Source organism: Myripristis murdjan, chromosome 12 (genome assembly GCF_902150065.1).
Source record: "Myripristis murdjan chromosome 12, fMyrMur1.1, whole genome shotgun sequence".
Lineage (NCBI taxonomy): Eukaryota > Metazoa > Chordata > Actinopteri > Holocentriformes > Holocentridae > Myripristis > Myripristis murdjan.
In genome coordinates this window covers 9139546-9165856 of record NC_043991.1, presented here as the reverse complement: position 1 = coordinate 9165856, position 26311 = coordinate 9139546, and the positions used below count along the sequence as shown (strand labels likewise).

Sequence of the window (26311 nt, the reverse complement as noted above, 5' to 3'; positions counted from 1 at the left end):
TGCATTATGTTTTTGTCATAAAGAGTTTTTTTTCCACAACTTAAAGAACATTGAATGATCAAACTAGAGGTTATTCATTCACATCTCCAACACAGGCCAAGCGTGACACACTGAATTGGTCAGTTTTCAATCTTATAATTACAATTACAATGTGCTGTTCACATCAGTTGAGACTGATATGACACTCAGTCCCATTTTTTGCCATTTTGACAGCACAAAAGGCGGGCCTGACAACCAAACCTATACCCTGTAGTGCAAAACATCCAACTACACCTCAAGCGCTTAAATACGAGCTCAGAGAGAGAACTGATTAAGACCAGATTAGGCAAACAAAGCGTAAAAATTCCAACAAGTGTTCAAGACAGTGTGATGAATCCAGATATATTACTTACACCTTATTTGGCCATCTCAAAGAAAAACAGTTTCAATCCTTCCCATCAACCAGAACCCATGATGAAGGATTTCATTTAAACAGCAATCATTTAACTGTTATACCCGAGCAGAAATCAGTCAAAAAAAACAACAAATGCCTGTGATTGTGTTTGCCCTCTCAGGTTATTAATCTATTAATTTTTTTTCTGTGGTATCACTTGAGCTAGACGCTGAGTCAGTCGTTCAAGGTAAAAAGAGGCCACGGGGGCCCTCCAAATCTCCTTCTGAAAAATAGGCATAAATAATCCTGATAGGCAGGTCGTTATCATCAGGGTGTCCGCGCCCAGCAGCTTATTCCCTAACTGGAGTAATGAATCAGCACCGGAGACCTCATCAACACCCAAGCTCCTCTTTCTCTCAGCGTTTAGACTACGCAACCGGCAGCACCATGGAGATAAAACAAGAATCAAATTCTGACCAGCTTTGCTTATAGGTTTGTTTGTGTACAGGCCATAATGCATCTAATATGTCTCGAAGGTCAATACAGAGCAGCGGATCTCTCAATATACTGTCACATGGTCCAAAATCAAGAAGTAACTGCAGCTGATCGGGAGAGTATGTCCAAGATATTTGCTACTATTTCCAGTAAAATAATATATACCAGAGAAAAGCACTGCCCACTGGGGGAAAAAGCAGAATTTATCTCCTTGAGCCTGCGCTACTGATACCAAATCAAAACAAGATGCCAGTGCTTGATGACTGTCTTGTCAGTGATTCACAGAGTGAGCCACAGAGCAACTGTCTCCCAGTTATCAATTAACCGCTCCGTCATGGGGCTGGCAGCTGAGGTGTGCAAAGTGGATTTCAATGTGAATGTTTTCTCCCTCCGAGCATCTTGCAGGGACGCACGCTCAGGCCAGCGGCACAAACAGGAACCACCCTCAGTGTGACCTCAAGCAGCTCTCGGGAGGACACAAAGAAGCTTTATACAGCCCAAGCACTTCCATGTAAACACTGGAAATTACATTTGGCTGTGTACAAGCTGTTTTGCACAGCCTCCTTTTCTCCTGCATTCATATTATAGGTAATTTCATGCACGGCACAAACAGCCTGCTCAATTCATTTGAACCACTTTTTTTTTCTTCTTCTTCTTTTAACAATCCAACTGTCCCATTCAGGTATCACACAGAGGCTTTCTGCATGGAGACTGGAGAAAACTGAAAACATTAAAAGGGATTAACTATAACACACATGACTATATGAACCAACAAACAGCTTCGGCATAAAATGCTGATGTAGTTCATACAATGAGACGGTTGCATAATTTAATCATTATGGCTCAGAGGTGACTAATGAGCAATCACTGAACATAGTTTATTTACTTAACCTGAACAAAAGCTTGATTATACACGCAGAAATAAGAAGAACAAATACAATCCACTTTTATCTGGTAAAAATGACAGTTTCAGACCATGACAGGCATAATTTATACCTCCCATTAATTACATTTCACATTAAAATCTGCAGAAAACAAGACACTACATAGATAGATAGATAGGTGCAGACATTTAAGTCCATTTAAGGTGTCGAGTATTTTATCGGGATGTTCAAAGTTTTAAAAAAAGACATTTATGAGGTGGAAATTCAAAATTGCACCCATCATGTCCAAGTCTGACAGAGGGTCGAGAAAGCCACTGCACCAATTCCGAGGCAATAATTTTTTTTACGTCTCACTTGTCGCAGACCAGCCTGAATGACGGGCCTAATCATCATAATATTACTAACCAATATCAGATGTTGTTTTTTGTTTTTTTTTTGTTTTTTTTTTTTTTTTTTTAACTCTGACGTTGATTGCAAGTTTGAGTGCAGTTCGGAGACGTATGCACGCCTACGCCTCTAACTTGGCTGAGCATGATGCAGAGAGCTGCAAAGAGCCGGACTGAGATGCAATCTAGCAGAGGCAAGCCAAACATCCGATGGCTGCACCGATAATCGCCCGGAGACACGTACACATCAGCGCACAGCTAGAGCCGCACCGTGCAGCCCGAAGCACCGGCTCTCACGGGGCATAAGCAGCCCCAGCTCCACACCACCAGCCCCGCTCGCCTGTGTGGACTGACCAGTGACTGCTGGTTGTCGTAAACAACTCGGGGAGAACAATGGGCAGGGTTGGGTTTACTTTATCCGATTATGTTTGTGGGCATTTTTCTTGGCCACCCCAATATCACCTCAGCGGCTGCGGCACCACAGAAAACGCATTGTGAACACCAGCCCAAAATATCAGCATCCGTGATCATAACGAAATCAACTGTGTCTCTTTCCAAAAACAAGTCAGTCTCATCGCCGAGAGCTAACGTTAGCTGGGAACAGCGACCAGGAGGGGAGCATCTTGTCTGACAGGCACCATTACTCGGCAAAGACGCGCACCGAGCAGCTCGCACCCAACAGACGAAGTCGCACACGTTGAATTTCATTGCAGGAAAACATTACACAGAAATAAATGGACCTGTTTACCTGTTAGAGTAGCTGCACTCCACAGGGCGCCGCCATCTTGAACACCTCACAGCCCATCCCACCGCAGTCAGCCTCCGCTGTCTGACTGCATGCAAACTAATCCCAGAAGTTAGCGCCGCGGAGTCACCAAACTGCAAGTTTTCAGGCTCGTTCAGCCGGATAGCACCCGTGTCGAGTTTATTACGACACTTCCACTAAGTTCTCATCATATTTTTACACACGCCGCGTCCAATCTCGCGCCACACTGTGAAATTAAGATTGTTTTTCCCATCATAGGTGGAGGATGAGTTTGTGTAATGCGGTTTCGCGTGACACATGTAAGGAGCGCATGCGCAGATGAGAGGAGTGTTTTAACGAGCTCAGCTGCAACACAATTCACAGCAAACTGTAAGAATTCATAACACTGTGGCACTCAGGAATAAATATAGCACTCATTTTGCCTCAGGACAAGATAATACAGCATGGCAGATGGAATAATTGCCATATTGTTTATTTTACATTAAGAGTGCATAGGAAGCCTAATTACTGGGCATTTATTTATTTTTTATTTATGGACATTGTTGGACTCACCAGAGCAAGCATGACTAGACTGGCTGGTCTTGTGTGTGTTACCTCTGCACATGATGTGTCTGCTGTGTGGTAGTGTGTGGGTCACTGTGTGATTTTGCATTAATGCCACTGTGGCAAATTCCCATAGCCTCCTGTGAAAGAGCAAAAAAAATATTGTTATAGATAAGCTGCTGATGACAGATTTTACATAACAGGAAACAAACATAGGAAGTTGCTATTTACATTTGCCACCGCTGTAACTGAGCTGCTGTTTGTGCATTTGTACTAATTTGAATCGTTTTCTTTGAGGTTGTAATGTCACTTTTACTGAAGTAGGAGTTGCAGGAGTGTTTCATTAGTATTATTATTAAATCATATCCGTTACAGGGTGCAGTTTGTGGACACTCCACCGGTAAGTGGACCATCATTAAGCAAAGAAGAGCAAATCAAGCTTTTCTTGGTGCATTTTGTTTTATGATATCGAATGTTCCCAAAGAATTTAGTTTAGAATGTAGTTTTTAAACTTTTCTTTTATTGTTTTCCCATTTTCCTGCTTTTATTGATAGTAAACTTGTTGTCTTTACTCTTTTTTTTATTTTTCTTACTCAATTTCTGCGCCACTGTAAAACTTTGAATTGCTTTTGTGTATGAATGTTGCTATAGAAGAACACCTGTCTTGCCTTGAAAAGAATTTTCCTCTCATCTTGTCAGAAGTAGGTGAAAAACATGTAACAACTGCAAATTTCACTGAGCAAATTTTTAATAAGCAACATTTTTTTGTTTGTTTGTTTGTTTGTTTGTTTTGTTTTTGTTTTTTATCGTTAACTGAAGTAAATTTGAGCAGTGGTAGTTTTACTCCTGCTTGAGTAAAATTTCACCAAAGCAGCAGCCCACTTGTATTTGAGTAGGATGTTTTAACACTCTGTCCACCCCCACCACTACATTTTGTTTCAGTTCTCAGTGGTTTAGTCAAAACAGTGACTGCCTCCAACTGTCAGGAAAATGTTCTAATGAGAAATGTGCGCTCATAACAGACCCAAATCATTTTTCCTCCCAGCTCCCTGTGAATGTTCAGTGAAAGTGAGCTTACCCTGCACCACATCCAGGGGCTGGATCCCTGCAGTGGGTCACGGGAGGGGTCCTAAGGAGACCCAAGGGGGGTTTAGGGCGTCCCAAGATGACTTTGGACGGGTTGCAATGGAATCTGAAAACATACATTTCTCATTTCTCTGATTTTGGATTATTACCCATAACATCATAACAACCCTCAAGAACCATCCTACCAGCAAACTTGTGCACCTGCTTTTTTATTTATTTATTTTTTTAAATCTACATTTTTGTTAATAATAAGTTGTTTTTGCTGGCCAACAAAGATTTTAATGACAAATCTGAAGCTTCCAAATCTTCACTGCTTTCTTTTACATAGAATTTACACTCCATTTCAGATGAAATCTGGGACTTTTTCCAGTAATGTATCATTATTTTATTAGGCCAGATGATAGAGTCAGTTGGCAGTGTTACCATGGTTACAGATGCTCTCCATAGACCAGTGGCATGCATAGGGGTGAAAAGAGAGTAAGAAGGGTGGTGACTAAGGGTGCATGCTGAGTTGATTCTGAGTGCTGGGTGTTCCATTTGTTCATTAGGTGCCCAGCATTTAGATTTTTTTATGGACTTTTAATTACTTTTTGTTCAGCAGAGGAGAGGGCAATGTGTCTAATATGCCAGGGAATTAGTGGAGATATTCATGGGTCACAACCTGTGTAGACCCTATGAGAGAAAACATACAAATAAGTATGATCGTCTTCAGGGGCAATGCTAGATGCACAGTAGAAAACATTTTTGATGTAAACCAAACAGAGCCAGTCATGCCTAAAGGCCAGCTGTCATATGGACTGATTACAGAGAGCAGAGATCTTTTCCCTGGAGGTGAGCTGCTAAAAAAGTGTTTAACTGCAATAACAGAGGCGGTTTGCCCTGAGAAGAGAAATGCCCTGAGCTCGGTGAGTTTATCTACACTTACACAGATAATTAAAGAAATGGGAGGCAGTGTGCATGCTCAGTTGCAGAAAAAAAAAAAAAAAAAAAAAAAAACTTCTCACTTGCTCTTGATGAAAGTAGTGATCTTTAGGATGCACTACAATGGTGGATTTTTATTTCTAGAGTGGATGTTACAATTTTTTAGGCGTTTGCAACACTACAAGAATATATAAAATTTACCGTTACATGATATGTATGGGTTTATATTCAACTGAGGTAGGCAAGTTGCGATCCATACTAATATTTACAAACTCTGGTCCTCTTAAGGAGTATGAAACCCAGATCAGAAAAGTCAGAAAAGGTTAGGGTCTACAGAAGTTAGGGGCACAAGATGGCTTCCAGCTAGTTAGCATATGAGCCAAGCCAAAGACATTACAATGTTAATGCATTAGAAAAGTTCCTGTCATAAAGTGAGTCTGTGCCAGGAACCATTCTGACTGTAGTTACTGTAAAACTGGCTGCTGCAGGCTGAACAGCACTTTTAATACTGTTCATCTGCAGTAAGACACAATGCATTTTAATCACAATTTACAACTTAAAGGACCATGCCAATTGGTTTTGAATGTTTGTCCCATGCATCAAACCATTTTGCAAATTATACAGGGTTATTAAAGATTTCACAATATATAATCAAAATCCCTCCATTGTGAAATTTGAATTTTTGGCTGAAACGCCCACCATATAATGCTCTGCTTCTCTAGCTCACAAAGATGTCAGCATTCATAAACCGTGGAACTGACAAATCCCTGGGAACTATTTTTTGGCAAAGAGACAGTTTCACTCCGCCCGGTTTCAAGTCATCAAACTAATGTGTCTGACTTTATTACAGTGACTGATTACTGGTGTCAAAAAAGTTTAAAGTCTCAGAAAGTTAATTTTCACATTGCTGCAGAATGAATGCAAAGCAGTGGCTGGATAAAAGGTAGGAAAACAGATATTGGAGTTGTCAAATATGACTGCTTTGGGAAAAGATGAGCAAAAAACATGAAGTATATAGATTTTGTAGACATTGGGCTGAACGTGCAAAATCACTTCACCAATCTATTTTATATCAAGACAAATAAATTGACTGTTTGACTGTCTGGCTGACAGTTTGGTCACCTGCTACTGTTCTAGTTGAATATGTTGTTTTAGTCTTTTTGGTCCTTTTCTAATGTACAGAGACATAATTTAAATGATATAGATGTCTGCCAGAAAGCATTTCAGGGTACCATTTTACAATAAGACTACCCTTCTTAAGGATTTATGAATGGTTTATTATTAGGTTATGAATTAGGTTGTAAACACTTATATAAATCATTAATAAACAATTATAAACAGCTGTAACAGTTCTCATACATTGATGCAGGCTCACTATTTGGCAAGATCAAGTTACTGCCTCACTGAATGTATTCTGCTGAATCTCAGACCTTGCCAGTTGCTTGGCTTACTTCATCTCATCCCTTATAAGTCAGCCATCCTTGGTATCTGCATCGATGAATGCATTCAAACAACTGAATAGCACAAGGAGGAGGGGGATGAATTTTTTAAATGGTAGAATAGCACAACATGCCCGGCACAAGATGACATACAATTTCTTTAGAGGAGGGAAAAATCCCAGGAATGCGCATCACTCCAAAGTCAGTTTCTCAGGAATGTAGAAGAGGAGGCTTATTTTCTCTCACATGACCTCACGATATTTCAGTTCAGGCAGGAAAACAGAAAACCACAGAGCTGCCCTTCCATGTTTTGTTTTGTTCTTCTCCAGGCTGCAAAAATACTTTCTTGTGCACAAACAAAGTCCACAAAGTCAGAATACTTTTTTTTTTTTTTTTTTTTAAGAATTTTGGGGGCATTTTTCTTTATTTAATAGTGACAGTAGAAAGACAGGAAAAGGGAGAAAGAGGTAATAGCATGCATGCAATACTTTATAGGCCAGGTATTACAGACTTATCCTTGGTGGTTGGTAAACAGTCCGCCCTCCAGTGTCAGTATACTTGAAATATAGTGATGGAGTATCAGGCAGATATTGAGGTGTAAAATAAAAAAGCATGTTCACTCTGTATAAAACCTACAGTTAATTTGAGAATACTTTGCAGGCCTCCATAAAAAGCTGAGTGGGTTTGAACTATTTTGTTATTTTAACCTGTTAATACATATTACTTGTGATCAAGGTGACCAGGTGGCCGCTAGGTTTGGGCCCACATCTGATATTATTTAATATTGTGATACTTGTGACCACACGCAGTATTTTCTACCTGCCACCCAAACTCACAGGGCCAGAGCCAGACCGAAGAAGGATGACTATGCGGGACAAGTCCTTGACCTTGCTGACATTATTCTTAAAGATGTTGGAAGTTTCAGTTTAATGTTATATGGGTGCAAATATTAAAGACTGTTATGCAAATACGCCCACAGAGAGGGAGGAGGTGGCAGTGCATACTGGCTATTGTAGTATTTTCAGCAAAGACAACTTCAGCTTTATAGTTTCAGTTTATTTCAGGTATGTGAAAGCAGAAAGTTTCTGCAGGCCTATATTGTCAATGTGCAAGTATATATATATATATATATATATATATATATATATATATATATATATATATATATATATATATATATATACATTTAAGTGATGTAACATAATGCAGTGAAATTATTCTTAGAGCAATCCTCCTCTTTGCTTTCTATTCTATCCATATCACCCTGTGTGTAACTCAATAGGCTACACCCCTGAAGTCATTTTTGATAATCTTGATGCCCACCAGATTTTGGAATCAGAAATTACTCCTAACAATCATGTAATGATAGAAACCGCCTCCCTGCTCTGGAACAACATCATCTCTCACTGTCAGCAACAAGCTCAACTTCTTTTTCTAAGCCTACAAAACACTTTCAAACTCATGCAAGATGAACAGAGCATAGGCAGCTCAAGGCAATATAAATTATATGAACTAGTTTTTAAGTGAAAGGCCACCAGCAGTCTGACCTACTTAAAGGTGGTCCAAGAACTGATGGAGGACACACATGGTGGTGTAGAGCGTCTGCCACTCAGCCTTAGTGGAGCAAAACCAACCAAATAAGAACCAAAACAACTTTTTTGCTCAGAAGACTGCCCTCTACTGGCCAGGGGACACGTTGCCCCTGCAGACAGTACGAGCGGCCACAAGATGACGCACCTCTACCTCGTTTTTGAGTTCATGCTCCTACAGGCCAGTTCTTTGCCTGGATTTTTACAAGCATTTGATAATATTATATGCCTCACCTTGCATGTGGGGCTATACTTTTGTTTATGGCGTGTGACATGTGTTCATAAAAAAAATAAAAACAATAAAAAAAAAACCCAAAAAAAACCCCCATCTTATATTAGGCGTTTCATGCTGAACCCCTATGGAGCCAATAGAAACTAGTGTCTGTATAATGAGAGATTCAGCATAATGCATAACTAACAGATCTGTGCAAACATGGTTAAACCTTCAAACTTGTTAAGTGTGTTTACCTATGGAAAAAAAAGTTATATATTCCACGTGCAATTTAACTTCACAACACAGACTTGCATGCAACAGTTTTACTCCTGCAAATTCTGTAAATCTAACGCACATTGTGCATGTTCTGGTTTATTCTTGAGTGGTTTGCTTTAGAAATCATTTATATTTATTTTATTAAGTGATTATGTTTCTTTTGGCCTACAGTTATATTTGACAGACACATAGCTGAAAGAGTCATAGCAGTCCTATTCAGTGATAAAAAAAAAAAAAAAAAGAAGGAAAATCCAGCCATTTGGATAAAACTATTTTAATACAAGAGTTGAAAACGTAAAAAAAAAAAAAAAAAAACTGTATTTGAAGTAGTTCTCCAGTGGCAACCTTATCTCACCACATGAGCTTGGGCAGGAGACACGAAATATAATCTACTGATTCATGCTGCCAATAAGATTTGCCTACGTGTAGGCAATTAGGGATTAATCTAGATCTTAATACCACTCATCCATCCCTGTGATTATGGTTGTCAAACAAACAAACCTGTCAAACTGTAGGCTACAAGGACAAAATCTGTTAGTGTTTGGAATTGATCGATTACTATATTCATAGACTGCAAATTGGATGAACCATCGCTGCCCAACTTGTTCTATAATAGATTGTAATGTATATTATACAACTAAAAAATCCGGGGTGAGGATTTGAGGACTACAGAAATGAATACACAGGGGAAAAAAGTGAGATGTTTACTTCCGTCTTCGCTCAAATCCTGCAAGGAGAAATACACACTTCCTCTGTTTTGGCTGGGAGTTGCATCGTCGGTGCACTTTTATTATTGTGCAGAAAGCATATTTTACACGTTCAACACTGATGAATACTCAAATCAAAGCAAATAAACAAATACATAAACAGTTTTGGACAATATAACAATGTCTTCCGTACGATACATCGGAAAAGGATGTGAACTATCTTGAGTGTGATGGCTGTGTAACGTCTTTGAGGACTAGGGGGAGGAGTTTAAGAAAACGAAACAAAACTCCATTTCCCGTCAGCCCTCTGTTTATTGTGGCACATCACGTGGTCGCGATGGTGGCGACCTCGTTCCGCTGCGCTCGGCTCTCGGTGGAGAAACGCAGTGCTCATGGATACTGTGCTGTCTCCTGCAGCTGTGCGTCGGTCCGACTGAACTCACCTGTGGCAGAGTCCGCTCGCCACACCTGAGCTGCCCGAAACTAACACCCGGTGATGAGGAATCAGAGCCGCGGATAACGACCCAAATTCTCCTTGTTTGTCCGCCCGCAGCGAGTTCACCATGATGTCTGTAAGTCATGTTTTGAGTCATGTGCGACATTGTTTCTAATTAGACTATAAACTATGGCATGGATAGTCTGTTGTGCATATATGTTGCATTGTGCGTGTGTGAGAGATTTAAATATGCGTTTGAAAATGTGTCCAAATTCTCCTATCCCCTTTAATATGTAAGTTATACACCTTTATGTAGAAGTAATTGATCTATTATGAATACTAGGCATTGTTGGTGACTCACAAAGGCAGTGTCACAGCTTGCTGCAGTGACTGAAAGTGAAAAAAAAAAAAAAAAAGATATATTTCAAGTTTTTAAAAGTTTAATTGTACTGTAAATGCTTGGAAATAGGTCTCTTAGTGTGCAGTGCAGTCTCATTATGTATCTTAACTTTTACTGATAGACACTGCCAGGCAAGTGGTGAAGCCCTATATAACTGTCAAGCACATTGGAAGATAAGCACTCAATGAACACCCTTCATAACCTTCAGCTGTATTGTTTAAACAGCCTTCTGCATGTGTGATATTATGCCAGCAGACATTGCAAGCGGCCTCAGCCACTCTCTTCTTCATTCCTCAGTCAGCTCTACTCGCCTTACAGCTGAACTTTAGGTACAGCCCATAACATGTTGTAGTGTAACTTGTTAACCTCAGTTTATTCTGGTGTGATAAACAAATTCTCAGGATTTGTTTTAAATTCAGATTAAAGTGGTGTTGCTTTGGATTTTTTAATATCTCCAGAAAAGGGAGAGAATGGATCAAACTAAAATATAGTCCTCATTGTTCTGTAGGGCCGGTGTTTTTACTTATTTTGCCTTTCCAGCTACCATTATTTTGTTTCCTGCATGGCAAGGCGTTGTCCTGCATGAGGTTTGGGTCACGGGTTCGCGTTTTGTCTTCCATAAACTGTGTGCCTGTAAAGCAAATTTGAAACTGCAACTGTGTTAAAGGGCTGGGACTTGAACTCCTGCATGAAATATGTGCATTACCTGCAATATGGTTTCACATGGAGGTGCTGTATCAAAGAGTGCAGCTGGTGACAGACAGGCATGCTGTAGAAAAGCATAGACAGGTGGTGAATTAGCAGGGAAGATGGAGCAAGGCTGCCAGCGATGGACCAGCTGACTCTCTCTGGTACTGACACAGAATGCACGTACACACACACACACACACACACACATTGACACACATCCACACAAAATAAATTCCTCTGCCAGTCACAAACCTACAACAGGAATGCAGAACAGAGTATGCTTTTGTGGGCTGGTACACCCTCAGAATGATGTGGGCCTGATCAGCTGAATAGATTTGTTCTGCACTGTGTAAATTAAATTATGGTTTCTATGGCATTGAGAAAGTTATATTGAACAGAACAGGTGCTGAGTTTAGCATTGCATGAACAAGAGACAATAGAGAAAAGTCTGCATGCACATTTCATAAAATGCTTCTCATTGTGCCTACAGTGGCATGCAAAAGATTGGGCACCCCTGGTCAAAATTTCTGTTACTAAGCAAGTAAAAGATGGCCTGATTCCCAAAAGGCATGAAGTTAAAGATGACGCATTTCGTTAATATTTTAAGCAAGATTACTTTTGTATTTCCATCCTTTAAGGCTTCAAAATAACCCAAATGGAAAAGGGCCTGAAGCAGAGGTTTGGGCACCCTCCAAGTTCAGTGCTTAGTAACACCCTCTTTGTCAAATTTCACAGCTTGTAAACACTTCCTGTAGCTGGCTACAAAAAAAGCGACAAGCTACAAAGAGTCTTTCAGCTCTTGTTTGGGGGGATTATCATCCATTCTTCCCTGCAAAAGGCGTCTAGCTCTGTGAGATTCTTGATTGCGCTGCTCTTTTGAGGTCTATCCACGGGTTTTCGATGATGTTTAGCTCGGGGGACTGTGAGGAGCATGGCAAAACCTTCAGCTTGTGCCTCTTGAGGTAGTCCATGAGGTAGTCTATTGTGGATTTTGAAGTGTGTTTAGGATCATTATCCTGTTGTAGAGGCCATCCTCTTTTCATCTTCACCTTTTTTTAAATTTTTATTTATTTACTTTTTTTTTTTTTTACAGAAGGTGTGATGTTTGCGCCCAGAATTTGTTGTTATTTAATTGAATTCAGTGAAATGTTCCCCATACCACTGGCTGCAACACAAGCCCAAAGCATGATGGATTGACCCCCACACTTAACAGTGGGAGAGGTGTTCTTTTCATGAAATCGTGCACCCTTTTTTCTCCAATCATACCTTTGCTCATTGCAGCCAAAAAGTTCTGACATTGAATTTTGTGGTGAGGATGCAGGAAGGGTTTTCTTCTGCTGCCTCTTCCATGAAGGTCATATTTGTGCAGGTGTTGCTGCACAAAAAAAAAAAAAAAAAAAAAAAAAAAAAAAGTGGTCAGCTGTGATATATCACAATATCTAGGCTATAACTGAAGAAGAAAAAAATCCTGGGAAAAGACAAAATAATTTTCCAGTAAGGATTCGTTCATGATTTTCAGTGTTTTATCATGCACAGCGACTGCAACATGTGCATGACAGAGCAGTTCCAGTTAACATACGCCAAGGCAGGAACAAATGCACCTTATAGTGACTCAAATGTGCTATCTGTGCAAAGTAAGTAAACCCAAATATGGCACAAATAGGGCTTGGCGATAAATTGATTAAATACATTAATTCAGATTTATGTTTTAAATTGAGCCAAGAAGATGTGTGTGGCTTGTTTGACAGTCACATGATCATACCTGCAAAGATTTCCATCAATTAGTAGTTATAGTTATAATGAAAAACACAAAAAATCTAGCTTAAAATTGTGAAATATTTTGAAAAAATCTAGATTTTAGTTTCTGGCCTTATGACCCAGCTCTAGGCACAGGTGTATCATGATATTTTGCAGTATCTTTTTTTTTTTTTTTTATCCCACCCATAGAATTTAGTGATTAGTACACTGGTTTGCAAACCAGTCCTCACGGCCCCCCTGTCCTGCAGGTTTTTGTTCCAGCTCTACTCTTGCAGACTTGACCCAATGAAGGCCCGTGTACCTTCATGCACATCCTGTTCAGGTAGATCTGTTTCAACCAATCAGCATGAAGTCCTTAAATGGATCAGGTGTGAAAGTGTGGAGCTGAAGCAAAAACCTGCAGGACATGGGGGCCCTGAGATCTGGATTGGGAACCACTGGATTAGCACATCACACCCACACTCAAATTATCATTTACGTAGCTACATTTCTTCATTCAGCTTTCTTTAGCATCACTCAAGGACATTTTGAGTTTTATTTCAAGGCACATTATGTTGGAATAGTCTACCAGATCATGTAATTAATGGTTTGTCTGAAAATATATACAAGAGAAATCTCAAAGCCCATTTATTAAGGCAGTATGTCTTCTAATTGCTTTGCAGATTATATTTTTGGTTGTTGTGTTTTTCTTCCAAAGATGGCTGGGTTTCCTCAACCTCTCCTGCACCAATTTTTGTTAATGTTATCTATATTTTCGTGATTGGTTTTTAACTGCCCTGTTAATAATAAACTAAACCAAACAACCTCAGTTTTAATTTTTCTCCTCAGTTTTTGGGTGCAGTGGCTTAGAAGTCCCTTGATTACTGATTAACGCTAATTGCAACTTTGTCTACCATTCTGCTTTTTCCTGGTAGTCCAGTAGGTGCATACACTGCAGTTTGTGTTTACTGGTGAAAACCATGAAGCCCTCTTTTACTGAAACCTATACATTAGAAATCCTCAGTTCCTCAGTTTTTTTTTTTTTTTGTATACATATGCAGCAGCCACATCCAGTCTTTTTTGATATTTCCCTGTATACCATAGCTTTTGGATTGAGATATGGCTGGAGTGACAGGTAAAATACCTGGTCGTACATCTTTTATCAGCTGGAACATTAAGGGGTTGAACAACATGGTCAAGCGCAGTAAAATATTTACCCATTTAAAATCTCTAAACCCTGACGTTATTTATTTCCAGGAAACCCATCTTAAGATTAACAATCAAACAAGACTTAAATCTAGCTGGATTGGCCAGATTTTCCACTCAAATCTTGACTATAAGGCAAGAGGCACTGCCATCTTGATCAGAAAAGGGGTTCCATTTGTGACTACCAATGTTCTTTCAGATAAAAATGGCCGATACGTGATTGTGACTGGCAAACTTTTCAATACTCCTGTTATTTTGGCTAACTTATATGGACCCAATTTGGATGATCCACATTTTTTTTCAAAATTTATTGCATCTCTTCCTGATCCTAATTCGGACCAGTTAATACTAGGGGGAGACTTTAATTGTGTTCTTTACCCTCAATTGGATAGATCAAGGCCTAAATTGAATGCCAGCCTGTCCAAATCTGCGTCTGTAATCAACTCCTTTATACATTCGTACAGTCTATCTGACCCCTGGAGAAGAAGCAACCCTACGACCAAACAATACTCCTTTTTTTCCCCGGTCCATCTTAGCTATTCTAGAATTGATTACTACTTGATAGATAATAAACTTCTGCCTTATGTTTGCAACTGCCAGTATCACAATATTGTGTTATCTGACCATAGTCCAGTTCAACTAGACATATGTTTCCCCGATAATATGATGACACAGCGCAACTGGCGCCTGGACTGTACTCTGTTTTCTTGTCACAAGTTCAGAAAATTTCTGGAAGAACAAATTGACATTTTTTTTGAAACCAATATAACACCAGGAATATCATTCTGTACAGTTTGGGAAACACTGAAAGCCTTTATTAGGGGACAGATAATTTCATACTCGGCTCATGAATACAAGCAGCGTTCCAAAAGACTTTCAGATATATCTCAGCGTGTCTTGGAGATTGATGGCAGATATGCTCTCTCCCCTGATCCTGAACTTTTTAAGGAAAGGCTCCTGCTACAAACGGAATTTGACAATCTTTCCACCACCCGGGCAGAGAAGCTTCTATTAAAATCTAAACAATTTTTATACGAACACGGGGAGAGATCAGGCAAATTATTAGCTCATCAGCTGAAACAAGAGACAACAAAACAGGCTATTCCAGAACTGCGAGTAGGCCCGGACACAATATCCTGTAACCCCCAGGTTATAAACTATTTTAGCTTCTGAAATCATGCATGCAATTACATCGATGCAAAGTGGGAAGGCTCCGGGACCCGATGGGTTTCCCGTCGAGTTTTATAAGGTGTTTGCTTCCAAATTAACACCTATCCTTAAGACAATGTATGATGAAACCTTTGCTAGGGGGAGGCTGCCACGGTCGCTCACTGAAGCTACAATTTCTGTATTATTGAAAAGGGGGAAGGACCCCCTGGATTACGGCTCCTATAGGCCAGTTAGCCTTCTTAATTGTGATTATAAGATACTTACTAAGACCCTTTCTCACCGCTTGGAGAAAGTGCTGCCCGAGATCATTAACCAGGACCAAACAGGGTTTATTTCTGGTCGACAGTCTTTTTATAACATGAGACGTTTATTGAACATTATGTACTCTTCTCACTCTGAAATCCAGCCTGAAATTGTTGTCTCTTTAGACGCAGAAAAGGCTTTCGATCGGATAGAGTGGGAGTATCTGCTGATAGCTTTAGAGAAATTTGGATTTGGACCTGCATTTATTAATTGGATAAAAATTTTATATTTCAAGCCAATGGCTTCGGTGCGCACCAACAATAATATTTCTGAATATTTTGCCCTTCATAGAGGAACTCGCCAGGGATGCTGTCTGTCTCCTTATTTGTTTGATATAGCAATAGAGCCTCTTGCGATCGCTATCAGATGCCATCAGGGGATCCAGGGGATAAACAGAGGTGGTACAATACACAAATTAGCACTGTATGCAGACGACTTGCTTCTCTTTATTTCGGATCCAAAGTCTAGTCTCCCCCAATTGTTGAACCAACTAAAGCAATTTGGGGAGTTCTCAGGCTACAAATTGAATCTATCTAAAAGTCTGTTATTTCCTATTAATGAGCTGGCGAAGCAACGCACCTATGAACAGTTCCCTTTTAAAGTTGAGAAGGAATGCTTTACCTATTTGGGTATCAATGTGACGGGTTCATTCAGAGCACTTTTTAAGCATAACTTCAGGGAGTTGCTGGACCAAACAAAGGGAGACTTGGAACGCTGGTCAAATCTTCCCATATCCCTAGCGGGGCGTATAAACTCAATTAAAATGACAATTCTGCCTAGATTCATGTATTTATTCCAAATGATACCTGTTTACCTACCCAAATCTTTTTTTAAGCAATTGGACCGTCTTATTTCTACTTTCATCTGGAACAAATCCCCCTCACGTATTAAGAAAGCAAGTCTCGAGAGGCCAAAATCTGAAGGTGGGTTAGGGTTACCAAATTTCTTATATTATTATTGGTCAGCAAATATCTCAAAGCTCACTTATTGGATTACAACATTTAGTAAGGGGGAGGGTCCCTTGTGGTCACATATGGAATTGCAGTCTAGTCTCCCTGTATCTCCCACCTCCTTGTTAACGTCTCTGCTACCGGTAACTTTGAGGAACTACAGTCTTAACCCAGTGGTTGAAAACTCTATTAAGATCTGGACTCAATTTAGGAAGCATTTTAATTTTACGCAAATGATCAGCCTCACCCCATTGACGTTTCATCTCTTTCCGCCATCATATTTGGACCTGGCATTCAAGGCATGGCACAGCTGTGGATTAGTGTATTTTGCTGACCTATTTGATGAGAACTCGTTTAGGTCATTTAGTTCACTGTGTCAAGACAACAATGTCCCGAAAAATCATAATTTTCGCTACTTTCAAGTCCGTAGCTTTGCCTCAAAATATTTTCCATCATACCCTTACCCTCCTGAAACAGGCCCAACATATGAAATTCTTAGTCTTAACCCCTATAACAGCGGCACGGTGGTGCAGTGGTTAGCACTGTCGCCTCACAGTGAGAAGGTCCTGGGTTCGATTCCCACCTAAGGTCCTTTCTGTGTGGAGTTTGCATGTTCTCCCCGTGTCTGCGTGGGTTTCCTCCGGGCACTCCGGTTTCCTCCCACCGTCCAAAGACATGCAGGTTAGGTGAATTGGAGAAGCTAAATTGCCCCTAGGTATGACTGTGTGTGTGAATGTCAGTGTTTGTCTGTCTGCCCTGTGATGGACTGGCGACCTGTCCAGGGTGTCTCACTGCCTTCGCCCTATGTGCGCTGGGATAGGCTCCAGCACCCCCCCGTGACCCTTGTGAGGATAAGCGGTTTAGAAGATGAATGAATGAATGAATGAACCCCTATAACAAAGGATTGATTTCCAAAATTTATGGGATGATACAGAATTTATCTATTCCCTCATGGGATAAAATAAGGGTGGCCTGGGCGGATGATATAGGCGAAACAATCTCTGATGAAATGTGGGACTCTGCTCTTTCGCTAATCCATTCCTCCTCTTTTTGTGTGAGGTTAAATTTAATACAGTTTAAAGTATTTCATCGTTTATACTACTCCAATGATAAACTGGCAAAGATTTATGATTCGGTTCGCCCAGAATGTCCTAGATGCCATCATACTCCAGTCTCACTGGGACATATGTTCTGGTCTTGTCCATCTCTATCCAGCTTTTGGTCTTCAGTTTTTGAAAGCCTAGCATCTCTGGGTACTGAAACAATAAATCCTAATCCGTTTACCGCCATTTTTGGTGTAGTAACGCTGGAGGGAGGCCTCTCAGGCCGCCTAAAGAACGCAGTTGCATTCGCCTCCTTGCTAGCAAGACGACTTATCTTGCGCAACTGGAAATTAAGCAGGTCTCCATCTTTCATTCAATGGGTTCGGGAGGTATTATCAATGTTAAAACTGGAAAGAATTAAATTTGCTGTCCATGGGTCTTATCAAAAATTCGATGAAATATGGTCTCCGTTTCTTAGATATGTTGCTGGCCTTGCGCTTTCTGTGGACTGTTAACAGTGCTAGTCCACCACCCCATACTGTTACAGCTTTCTAAGGTCTAGCCTATATGGTTAGAATATCTTTGACTGCATATCTGTTTATATATTTATGCAATTTCTCCCATTTTTATTTATTTTTTTTTTCCTTTTTCTTTTTCTTATTTTTCTCTTTCTTTATTTGTCTATTTATTTTTTGTAATGTAGTCAGTTTATAGCACTTATCACAAATTTGTCCTTAATATGTGTCTGACCCTGGATGTGGGGGGGTGGGTGGGGGAGGGTGTTTATGTTTAATTTTGTATGTGTTTCACTAACTGTAAAATCTAATAAAAAGAAGTTAAAAAAAAAAAAAAGAAATCCTCAGTTGCATTATACAAGCTAATAACCAATAAAAATGTCATATATGAATTGGAAAAACAGGGCTTAATAACTGTAACACTAAATAGAATAGAAAAAAAAATAAATCATGGGAAAGCCTTCTCATAAAAGTGTGTTTACAAGGTGATGACACTGGTTTTGTCAGCGTAAGCTCTTCAGGCAGGGTATCCCAAAGCTCGTGCGATTATGAGCTTCACCTTGTAACGTAAATACCCCCGGAGATTTCCATAGAAACTTCTGCCTTTAGATCGGCAGTTAGTCCATGAAAATTACTTTACTGTTTGGTTTTTTAACTTGCTCTGTCCATGTCTAGATGACCTTCGTGGTGTCAAGCAGAGTCAAGCTGCTGTTTGACTTTTGGGACGTGCAGGGACCTGCAGGTAAGCTACAGTCAAATAAATCATCCATGCTAGTTCCTTAAGAGAGTCATTCTCCCCCCCGGAAGATATTTTTACCCCACAGCAGTGAGTCTTCTGAGCTGGTTAATGTGGTTCAGATAGTGGTATTGTGTAAAAACAGGTTATTTCCCCCGCAGGGCAGGGAAGAATGTTGCGGGGCAAACCCAAATGCAAGAACTTCCAGGTTGAGCAACTGCCTCTTTTTGGATACAGTACCAGTCACAAGTTTGGACACACCTTTTCATTCAATGTTATTTATTTATTTTTTTTTTTAATTTTTTACTATCAAAACATATTCAAGTTTGTTTAACACTTTTTCCCCTACATAATCCATTTGATGTTCTTTCATAGTTTTGATGCCTTCAGTATTAATCTACAGTACAATGTAGAAAAAAAAATACAAGAAAAGAAAAAACACTGAATGAGAATTGTGTCCAGACTTGTGACTGGCGCTGTACATACTGTACATAAGCACACATTTAAAACCACTTTACAACCCTTATCACTACTACATATTCCACTATAGTGTACCATGTTGCACTGGGAGTAGCTAGCCAGGCTGAGTTGCCTATAAATATGTATGATTACAGCCAGACATGCTGACCCAAGGAGGAAGCATAAAGAAGTGGTGAGGCTTGTTTTCTTTGTTGCTATCCTTAGTGCCAGTCAGTATTAAGGGGATGAATGAGTGAGCGGGATGCTGAGTTCAGCTGTGTGAGGTCATTGTGTCTGTGTGTTTGTGTGCGTTTCGATTTTTGTGTGTCCAGGGATGGTGTTGTCGGTGCTGGTGGTCCTCCTGCTAACAGTCCTCTATGAGATTCTCAAAGTGTTCAGGGTCTGGCTGGGGAATCCCTCTCAGCTGCTCCAGCCTCAGTCTCTCTACCTGCCTCCCACCATCAGCTCGTCCTGCTCCTCTTCCTCGGAGCACCGCAGGAGCAGCAACACCGTGCCGGACAGCAGTCGCTCCGAATCCTCTCTGGTCCCCCTGGAGCTGCCCCCAAAAACGAATGCCATCAACAACAAGTGAGGGTCCCTTGTGAAATAAAACCAGTTATTATCTTGGCTAAGCAGGATAAAGCTACTCATCACCTGGGATCTGTTAGAAATCACCTGGGACCTGTTAGAAATAACCAGGTATCCTTGTGGTTTACTGTGCCCAAGTTGTTCTTATGACTTATATTGTCCCATGACATTTTCTTTTGTGTTTGCACTCTAAACAGCCAAAAGCCATAATCACCTTAAAGGAACAGTTCAACCAAAATAACACCAAAGAACGCTGGCTAACTGTATCTGTCCACCTGGAGCGAGTGCTTATTCAATTTGGGTAGATACAGTTTGCCAGTGTTTCTGAGCAGGAAATAGTTCCTAACGAAACTCTTCGCCACCAAGAGCTGTGAATTATATCGGGTATTTGTGGTAATGGTTTTGGATGGAGCTTTTGCTCTTGAGTTGAGTTTTTCAGCATGTATGTTTTTGATGCTTTGAGTTCCACAACACTCATCCAACCCCATTTTATTGGAGTGTCAAGGGACAAGGAAGGTCAAAAACCCCACTAAAAAACTAGATGTTTGTGAGACTGAACATCTAAAAAAAAATCCTCACGTGTCACTGTAAATGCATAAAAATATAGTAGGGGATTTTGTAAAATGCAAAGTATGCACCATTAGGAAAAGGTGTCACTTATTTTGAAATGTTTGATAATGGTACTTGCTTCAACCAAATTCCTTTGGTTGACAAAATGTAAACACCTCTAAAGAAAGCCTCTATGCTGCAGTTATGTTGAATGTAGGTCATGATTTCTACATATAGATGGCTTGTGTTCAGGAATACATTTTGTTAATGTAATCGTCTTCTCCATTCCTCCCCCTCAGGTGGTTGCTGCATGGTATCCAGACAGTCCTCCACCTGATACAGGTGTCCTTGGGCTACATGCTGATGTTGTGCGTAATGTCCTACAACACCTGGATCTTCATTGGGGTCATCTTGGGCTCTGTTATTGGTTACTACATAGCGTTTCCTGTGCTAGAGGGCCTTCTGGGTCGGATTTGAGAGACTGACAAGAAGACGGGACAGCTTTTTTTTTTTTTTTTTTTTTTTTTTTGTCTGACTGAAAGAGTGACAGTTTGACTGGATTTTCAGACAGTAAGCAGGGTGCAGCGTGCAGGTTCACAGGTGAGCATGTAGGGTGAATTTGTGAAAGGCGAATATTTCTGTGGCTCAGAACTGATAATATGTTGCACAACACTACTAATAAAATAAGTTGTTTGGATATGATAACTCAAACATTCAACATGTCTGTGAGGCTGCTCCTGACTACGTCTGATAACTGTCAGAGTTTCAGTTCTTGGTATCTTTTGAGTGGCCTTGGGACCCACGTGTTCGTTTTCACACGGTGACTGGATATGCAAAATGTTAACTTGTACTTGACCAGAGGGACACCAAAAAAACAAACCCATAGGGTGTTTGTACAGCAGCTTATTACAGCCTGGTTACATTTTAAAGTGAAGCGACCTCTAGTGGCTTTGTAAATAATGACACTGTGGTGTAGTATTAGGGGAGCGACAAACTCAGCCGACCTGCGTTGAAATACTTTCTGAAGAGAGAGGAGTGTTTGCTTTTATTATCATATGTTAGCTCACTCTTTATAACTTTAACCATGACCTTTTGCACACCTTAACCATTACGGCAAGTCTTTTCCTAACTTAAACAATAAGCTTTTCCTAACTCAAACCAAGTATTGTTAGTGGCTAATGACCTAACTGTCATTATTGAATGTTAGATCACCAGCTGGCTTGCTCAGGAAACACTCCTGTGGATTGTATTAGAGGTTTGGAACAAATGAGCTTTGTGGTTGCGTGGGTTGGATGACTTGTTTTGTTAAATGGTTCTTCATTTTAAAAAGGAGAACGTTTCCTCTTCCTGGTGGTTAGAGGTCGTAGTAAAGTCAATGGCAGTCTCTGTGCACCCCCCCTGTCAACTTAAACTCTTCATTTTGGTAAATTCCCCCAAACAATCAAAAAGAAAACATGGACTTGAGGAGAAGGGAAATGTGTTTTCTGTACAGCTCATGATTGTTTCTGTAAATTTTGTGTGTTTGAAACCACACGTTTTGAGAATTTCAATTTTTGTCACTGCCTGATTCAGTCCCACCAGTTTTCCTCAACTATTCACGATGTTATGACACAAAGGAGATGGGGTTCATTCTTAAGTGAGAGACCAGCCATCAGCCATGCAGAAAAAATGATAACTTGTCTGATTTAAAAAAAAAAAAAAATTCCCGGTGACTTCAAAGAAAAACGCAAAATGGTGACGTGTTGTATTTCTGTTATTGGATATTGATGAGGGTGGAATCTACATATTTGGAGATACTGACTTAAGATCTTCAGTCCCCCCTGCCTTCAAAATGACTGTAGAGTTTGAACATAAGGAATGACAAACAGGAGGAAGTGATAAAGAACTGAGATTTACAGTCTGATGTCACGCGGCTGTCCACAGTCGGAAGAAGCACAACTTCGCCACGACTCGAGCGTGTGATCTCTAGTGTGGTAAACTTCTCTGTTGTCATCTTGGTCAGCAAACAGATTATCTCACTTGTCTTCACATCATGGGGCAGTGAAAGTGGGTCATGTGGGTTTGTGGCAATCATTTACTAATCACAAACCTGCAAAGAAAAACAGTGCCTTACAGTGGACAATTTGTGTGTTTTCTGTTGAAATATTCTTTCATAGCAGAATATGAGGGAGTATTTTATCCCATGGTTTAACTCTTGTGGGTGAAATAATAATAAAATAAAGCAGATACTGTGTGCCTGACCACTTGAGGTTATTTGTTGCATGAGTTTATAGAAATATATTCCCTCTGATTATTTTCTGTGACTGGAAAGAAAATCTTTATTAACTTGACTATAATAATAATAATAAAGAGAAGAGTTGATCAAATGATCCTTTTTATTCATCCGTATGTATATTTAAGGTAGGTAAAAGAACCACAAATACAAGATTTGTGACAATTTCGTGTTACACCACAGATATGTATTTTATAATAAATAAACAGGAGAAGGTGACAGTCAACAGATCTTTTTAGTTTATATAGTTTATACACTGGCAATGGATAATTCAAACCAGGACGTTGTGCCTCATAGAAAACTGAAAGGACATTTGAAGGGGGACAAGAAGAGACTGCAACCTCCTTAGCACATAATCTCAATATATTAACATTACAGTCTCTTGTCAGCTACAGATGGGGATGAACAAGTAAAGGTGTGCAGTAGTTTCCTGTGTAGGTGTCGGGTGCTGGTGACACAGAAAAGACAATCCCTAAAAACTTTTGCTGAACAGTCGGAAACTGCATAATTTAGGCCCATCACTGAAGTGAAATAATGCAAACATCTGAACAGGAAATATGCTTTGATGCTTAATGAAGCAATACCAATGTTTTATGCAGCGCATTACTATGACTATCCCCTTTATTAAAAACAGTAAATCTGGGGTTATTATTCAGTTTCATGTCGACAAAAGGCCATGACTGAGCACGCCACAGCCAGTAAAATGACTTTTGTGTGGACGGGAAGTAATGACTAATACTAACACTTCTGCTGGTTGCATTAATTCCTGGGAAGTTCCCTATTCCCTATTTTATAAAGATGAGGTTATAAACTGGCTTGTTACCCACAACGAAAACATGTTAGTAATACAACAATGACATTCAAGTCCAAGTGACAATAAACAATGGGAGATTGTGCTTTGAAGGAAAATTAAGTCACTGTCATGTTTGACTGAATGTCAGATACTCTGCATTAGAGTTCAATATAAAATTCTCTGCAAGATAGTCAAATGTTTTCTCAGAGGTTTGAGTGCTACCACCACATGAGTATTCTCCCTCTTCATGATCAGATCCTCAGATTAAAGGTTCATGGAAATCGCACAGAGATCTTGTAGAGTAAACAGCAATTATTTACTGTATTTTACTATGTTCCACAGCAAAAGTTGGAAAAAAACATGTCATTTTCCCCAAGGATGTTAAAAAATATGTACTGCATACATACACAAGTACACACGTGTCAAGTTTTCCCTGACAGTTTGTACTCAAATAATCTCGTGTTGAAACATTAAGGATATTTGCAACAGGAAATGCTTCAGAAATAAACAAATATTACTACAAAAATAGATGTTTAAAAACATACATGGCAAAAGTAAAGTAAAATTCTACATATAAATCCCCATACATCTGTTTGTAGCTTAAGGTTGATTATAGTGCCCCCTACTGCTCAGTTAGAGGCTGTCTTAACTGGAAAGAGCTCTCCGCACCCACAATTAAAGTAATAACCTGCAACTTTTCCATATAAATATGTAAAAATGTGTATTTTGCTGCTCTTACTAACTGACATCATACAACGTTGATGCAATTTATAGGTAGTTCATAGAGCTTTTACATTTGCTGCTTTACAGTAATGTCCTTTTTCCTGGGGGGAAAAAATCCTCTGGTGCACTGGAGGTGAAGTGTTTCATATTTTAAGCAGCAACAGCAGTTTGTCTGGAATAAACAACACTTGACCTTTATTTACAAAAACTCAAACTTCATCAGGTGAAAATGAAATGAAGCAAGCACAGTGAGTGTGCTAAAAAAGGAAACCATCAGTCTGTGAGACACTACAGTGAGAAGCACTCCAATAATCCCACAAGAAGCAAAGTACATATGTATTACGCTAGGCCAGCGTCTCCACTGAGTGCAAAACACTGCAGCAATGACCACATATCACCAAATTCACGAAACAAAAATCTTGCAGATTCTTACTTGATGGTTTTTGATTATTATGATGGACCCCCAGCTTCTCTATATGGGGGGTTATAGTGTGTATATTTAAAACTCTAATGGATTGGATATGTTGAATTCAGTGTCGGACACAAGGTTTGGAAGAAAAAAAATATGATGAGATTCACTAAACTGCGTAAAGAAATTATGAGACAAACCATCACCACAGAAATGCCACAGATTTGAAAGAGGGTGAGAGAATTGCTAAAAAATTGTAGCTGAACTGTACAATGAACTGTGCAACAGGTCAAACAATGATGAAGGGTAAGTGATGCTTAAAATTGAACCCTTAATTCAAATCCCTAAAAAAACACAAACAACTCTTTTCTCTCATTAATTTTCACAAACAACCTCTGATGCATTCTGTGTGATTTTCTCACCAAAGTCTTCTCCAGTTTCAGAGTCACTTTGCAGGGTTTTGTCTCCCTGCTCTAAAACCACTTCCACCTCTGCTGGGTCAACTGTTTTGTCCTCTGCTTTCAGACCATTTGTAACTGGCGTAGGCTTGTTTTCATCCAAACCCTCACTGGCCGGTGACTGAAAGCCGCTGTCGTCATCGGGATTGGAGTCTTTGGCTTGTGCCAGCTCAGCATTTAATTCTGCTTCACAAACCTCTGCAGTCTGTCCTTCCTCTACTGCTATCTCTATTTCCTGTATGGCATTCTCGATGGCCACGTCTTCCTGGGTTTCCTTATCAACTTCCTGCTTCCTGTTTCCTACCAGCTGCTGGACCATTTGCTGTGTGGATGACTTGTCTCGGACTGACTTCCTGGGGACGCCCTCCACCACAGTGGTGATACATGTCACCTCCTCCTGGACCCCGTTCTCCAGGGTAACAGTGCCCGATGCCGGCTCTGTCCCATTGGTCAGGTTGGTCTCGTTCTCCTCTGAAACTGGCATCACGACCTCCACCACCGGATTAATGAGGTTCCTGATGTTATTCACGCTGTCCGGGGACTTTGGTGACCCGGTTTGCTCCGCATTCTCCCAAAGCTTGTCCCCTTCGATCTCAGAGACATCACCCTCCTCCTCGGGGATAAGCTCCACTCCTGGGACTTCCAGGCAGGACTCATAGGGCAGAGGCACCCCGTCGAGCTGGATCATGGACACCACCTGCCGGCGTTTTCTCCCAGACAAACCTCCTTCAGTACCTCCACCCTTCGAGCTCTCTGGCTCATCACCCCCAAATTTGGCTGCCCAATCCACGGGGGGGTTTTCCCCGAGTAGCAGCAGGTTGGGATCGCTGTTGGTCAGAACGATGCTGTCCCGGTAAAGGTTGTGTCTCCGCTGAACAGCTGCCTCCTTCACAGCTGGGGAAAATAAAGGAAGAAGAGGGCCATTTGTGTTGGCAATTGTCAGCTAAGCAGAATGAAATCCTACTTCATAACAGCAAACACATCAGATTTGAATGGTTCAGTGGAATGTGTACAGCACATAGTATGATTTCTTGTCTATGCCAATGGGACCTTGAAAATAGCAAGACTGTGTCCTAAATTTGGCTGCATGGTTCAAATTAAGGCTATGGCTAGTTTTTCTTTGCCTACAGCCGTTTACAGTATTACTACCACCACTCAGCTACAGCTCATGACTGCGCCTTAAGGTCTCGGCCCT

At 40.3% G+C, this 26311-nt stretch overlaps 3 protein-coding genes across 4 annotated transcripts in view; 1 reads left to right on the top strand and 2 right to left on the bottom strand.

The window, feature by feature from the left end:
* tsc1b (TSC complex subunit 1b) overlaps positions 1 to 3153 on the bottom strand; it is a 43336-nt gene extending 40183 nt beyond the window's left edge. For both annotated transcript variants that reach the window (XR_003929083.1, XM_030065208.1), the window contains exon 1: positions 2887 to 3153. The gene's annotated coding sequence lies outside the window, so the exon portion shown is untranslated. The remainder of the gene's footprint in view (positions 1 to 2886) is intronic.
* Positions 3154 to 10010: 6857 nt separating this feature from the next.
* On the top strand, positions 10011 to 22701 carry slc31a2 (solute carrier family 31 member 2). Its single transcript, XM_030065199.1, has 4 exons — positions 10011 to 10251; positions 18805 to 18871; positions 19657 to 19912; positions 20761 to 22701. The coding sequence occupies exons 1-4, from the start codon at positions 10243 to 10245 to the stop codon at positions 20936 to 20938; spliced, it is 510 nt and encodes a 169-aa protein (XP_029921059.1). The 5' UTR covers positions 10011 to 10242; the 3' UTR covers positions 20939 to 22701.
* A 148-nt stretch (positions 22702 to 22849) lies between these two features.
* Positions 22850 to 26311, bottom strand: part of niban2a (niban apoptosis regulator 2a) — a 32889-nt gene continuing 29427 nt past the window's right edge. The window contains exon 14 of the mRNA XM_030065198.1: positions 22850 to 26010. Within this exon, the coding sequence (XP_029921058.1) occupies positions 25034 to 26010 (977 nt within the window). The 3' untranslated portion in view covers positions 22850 to 25033. The remainder of the gene's footprint in view (positions 26011 to 26311) is intronic.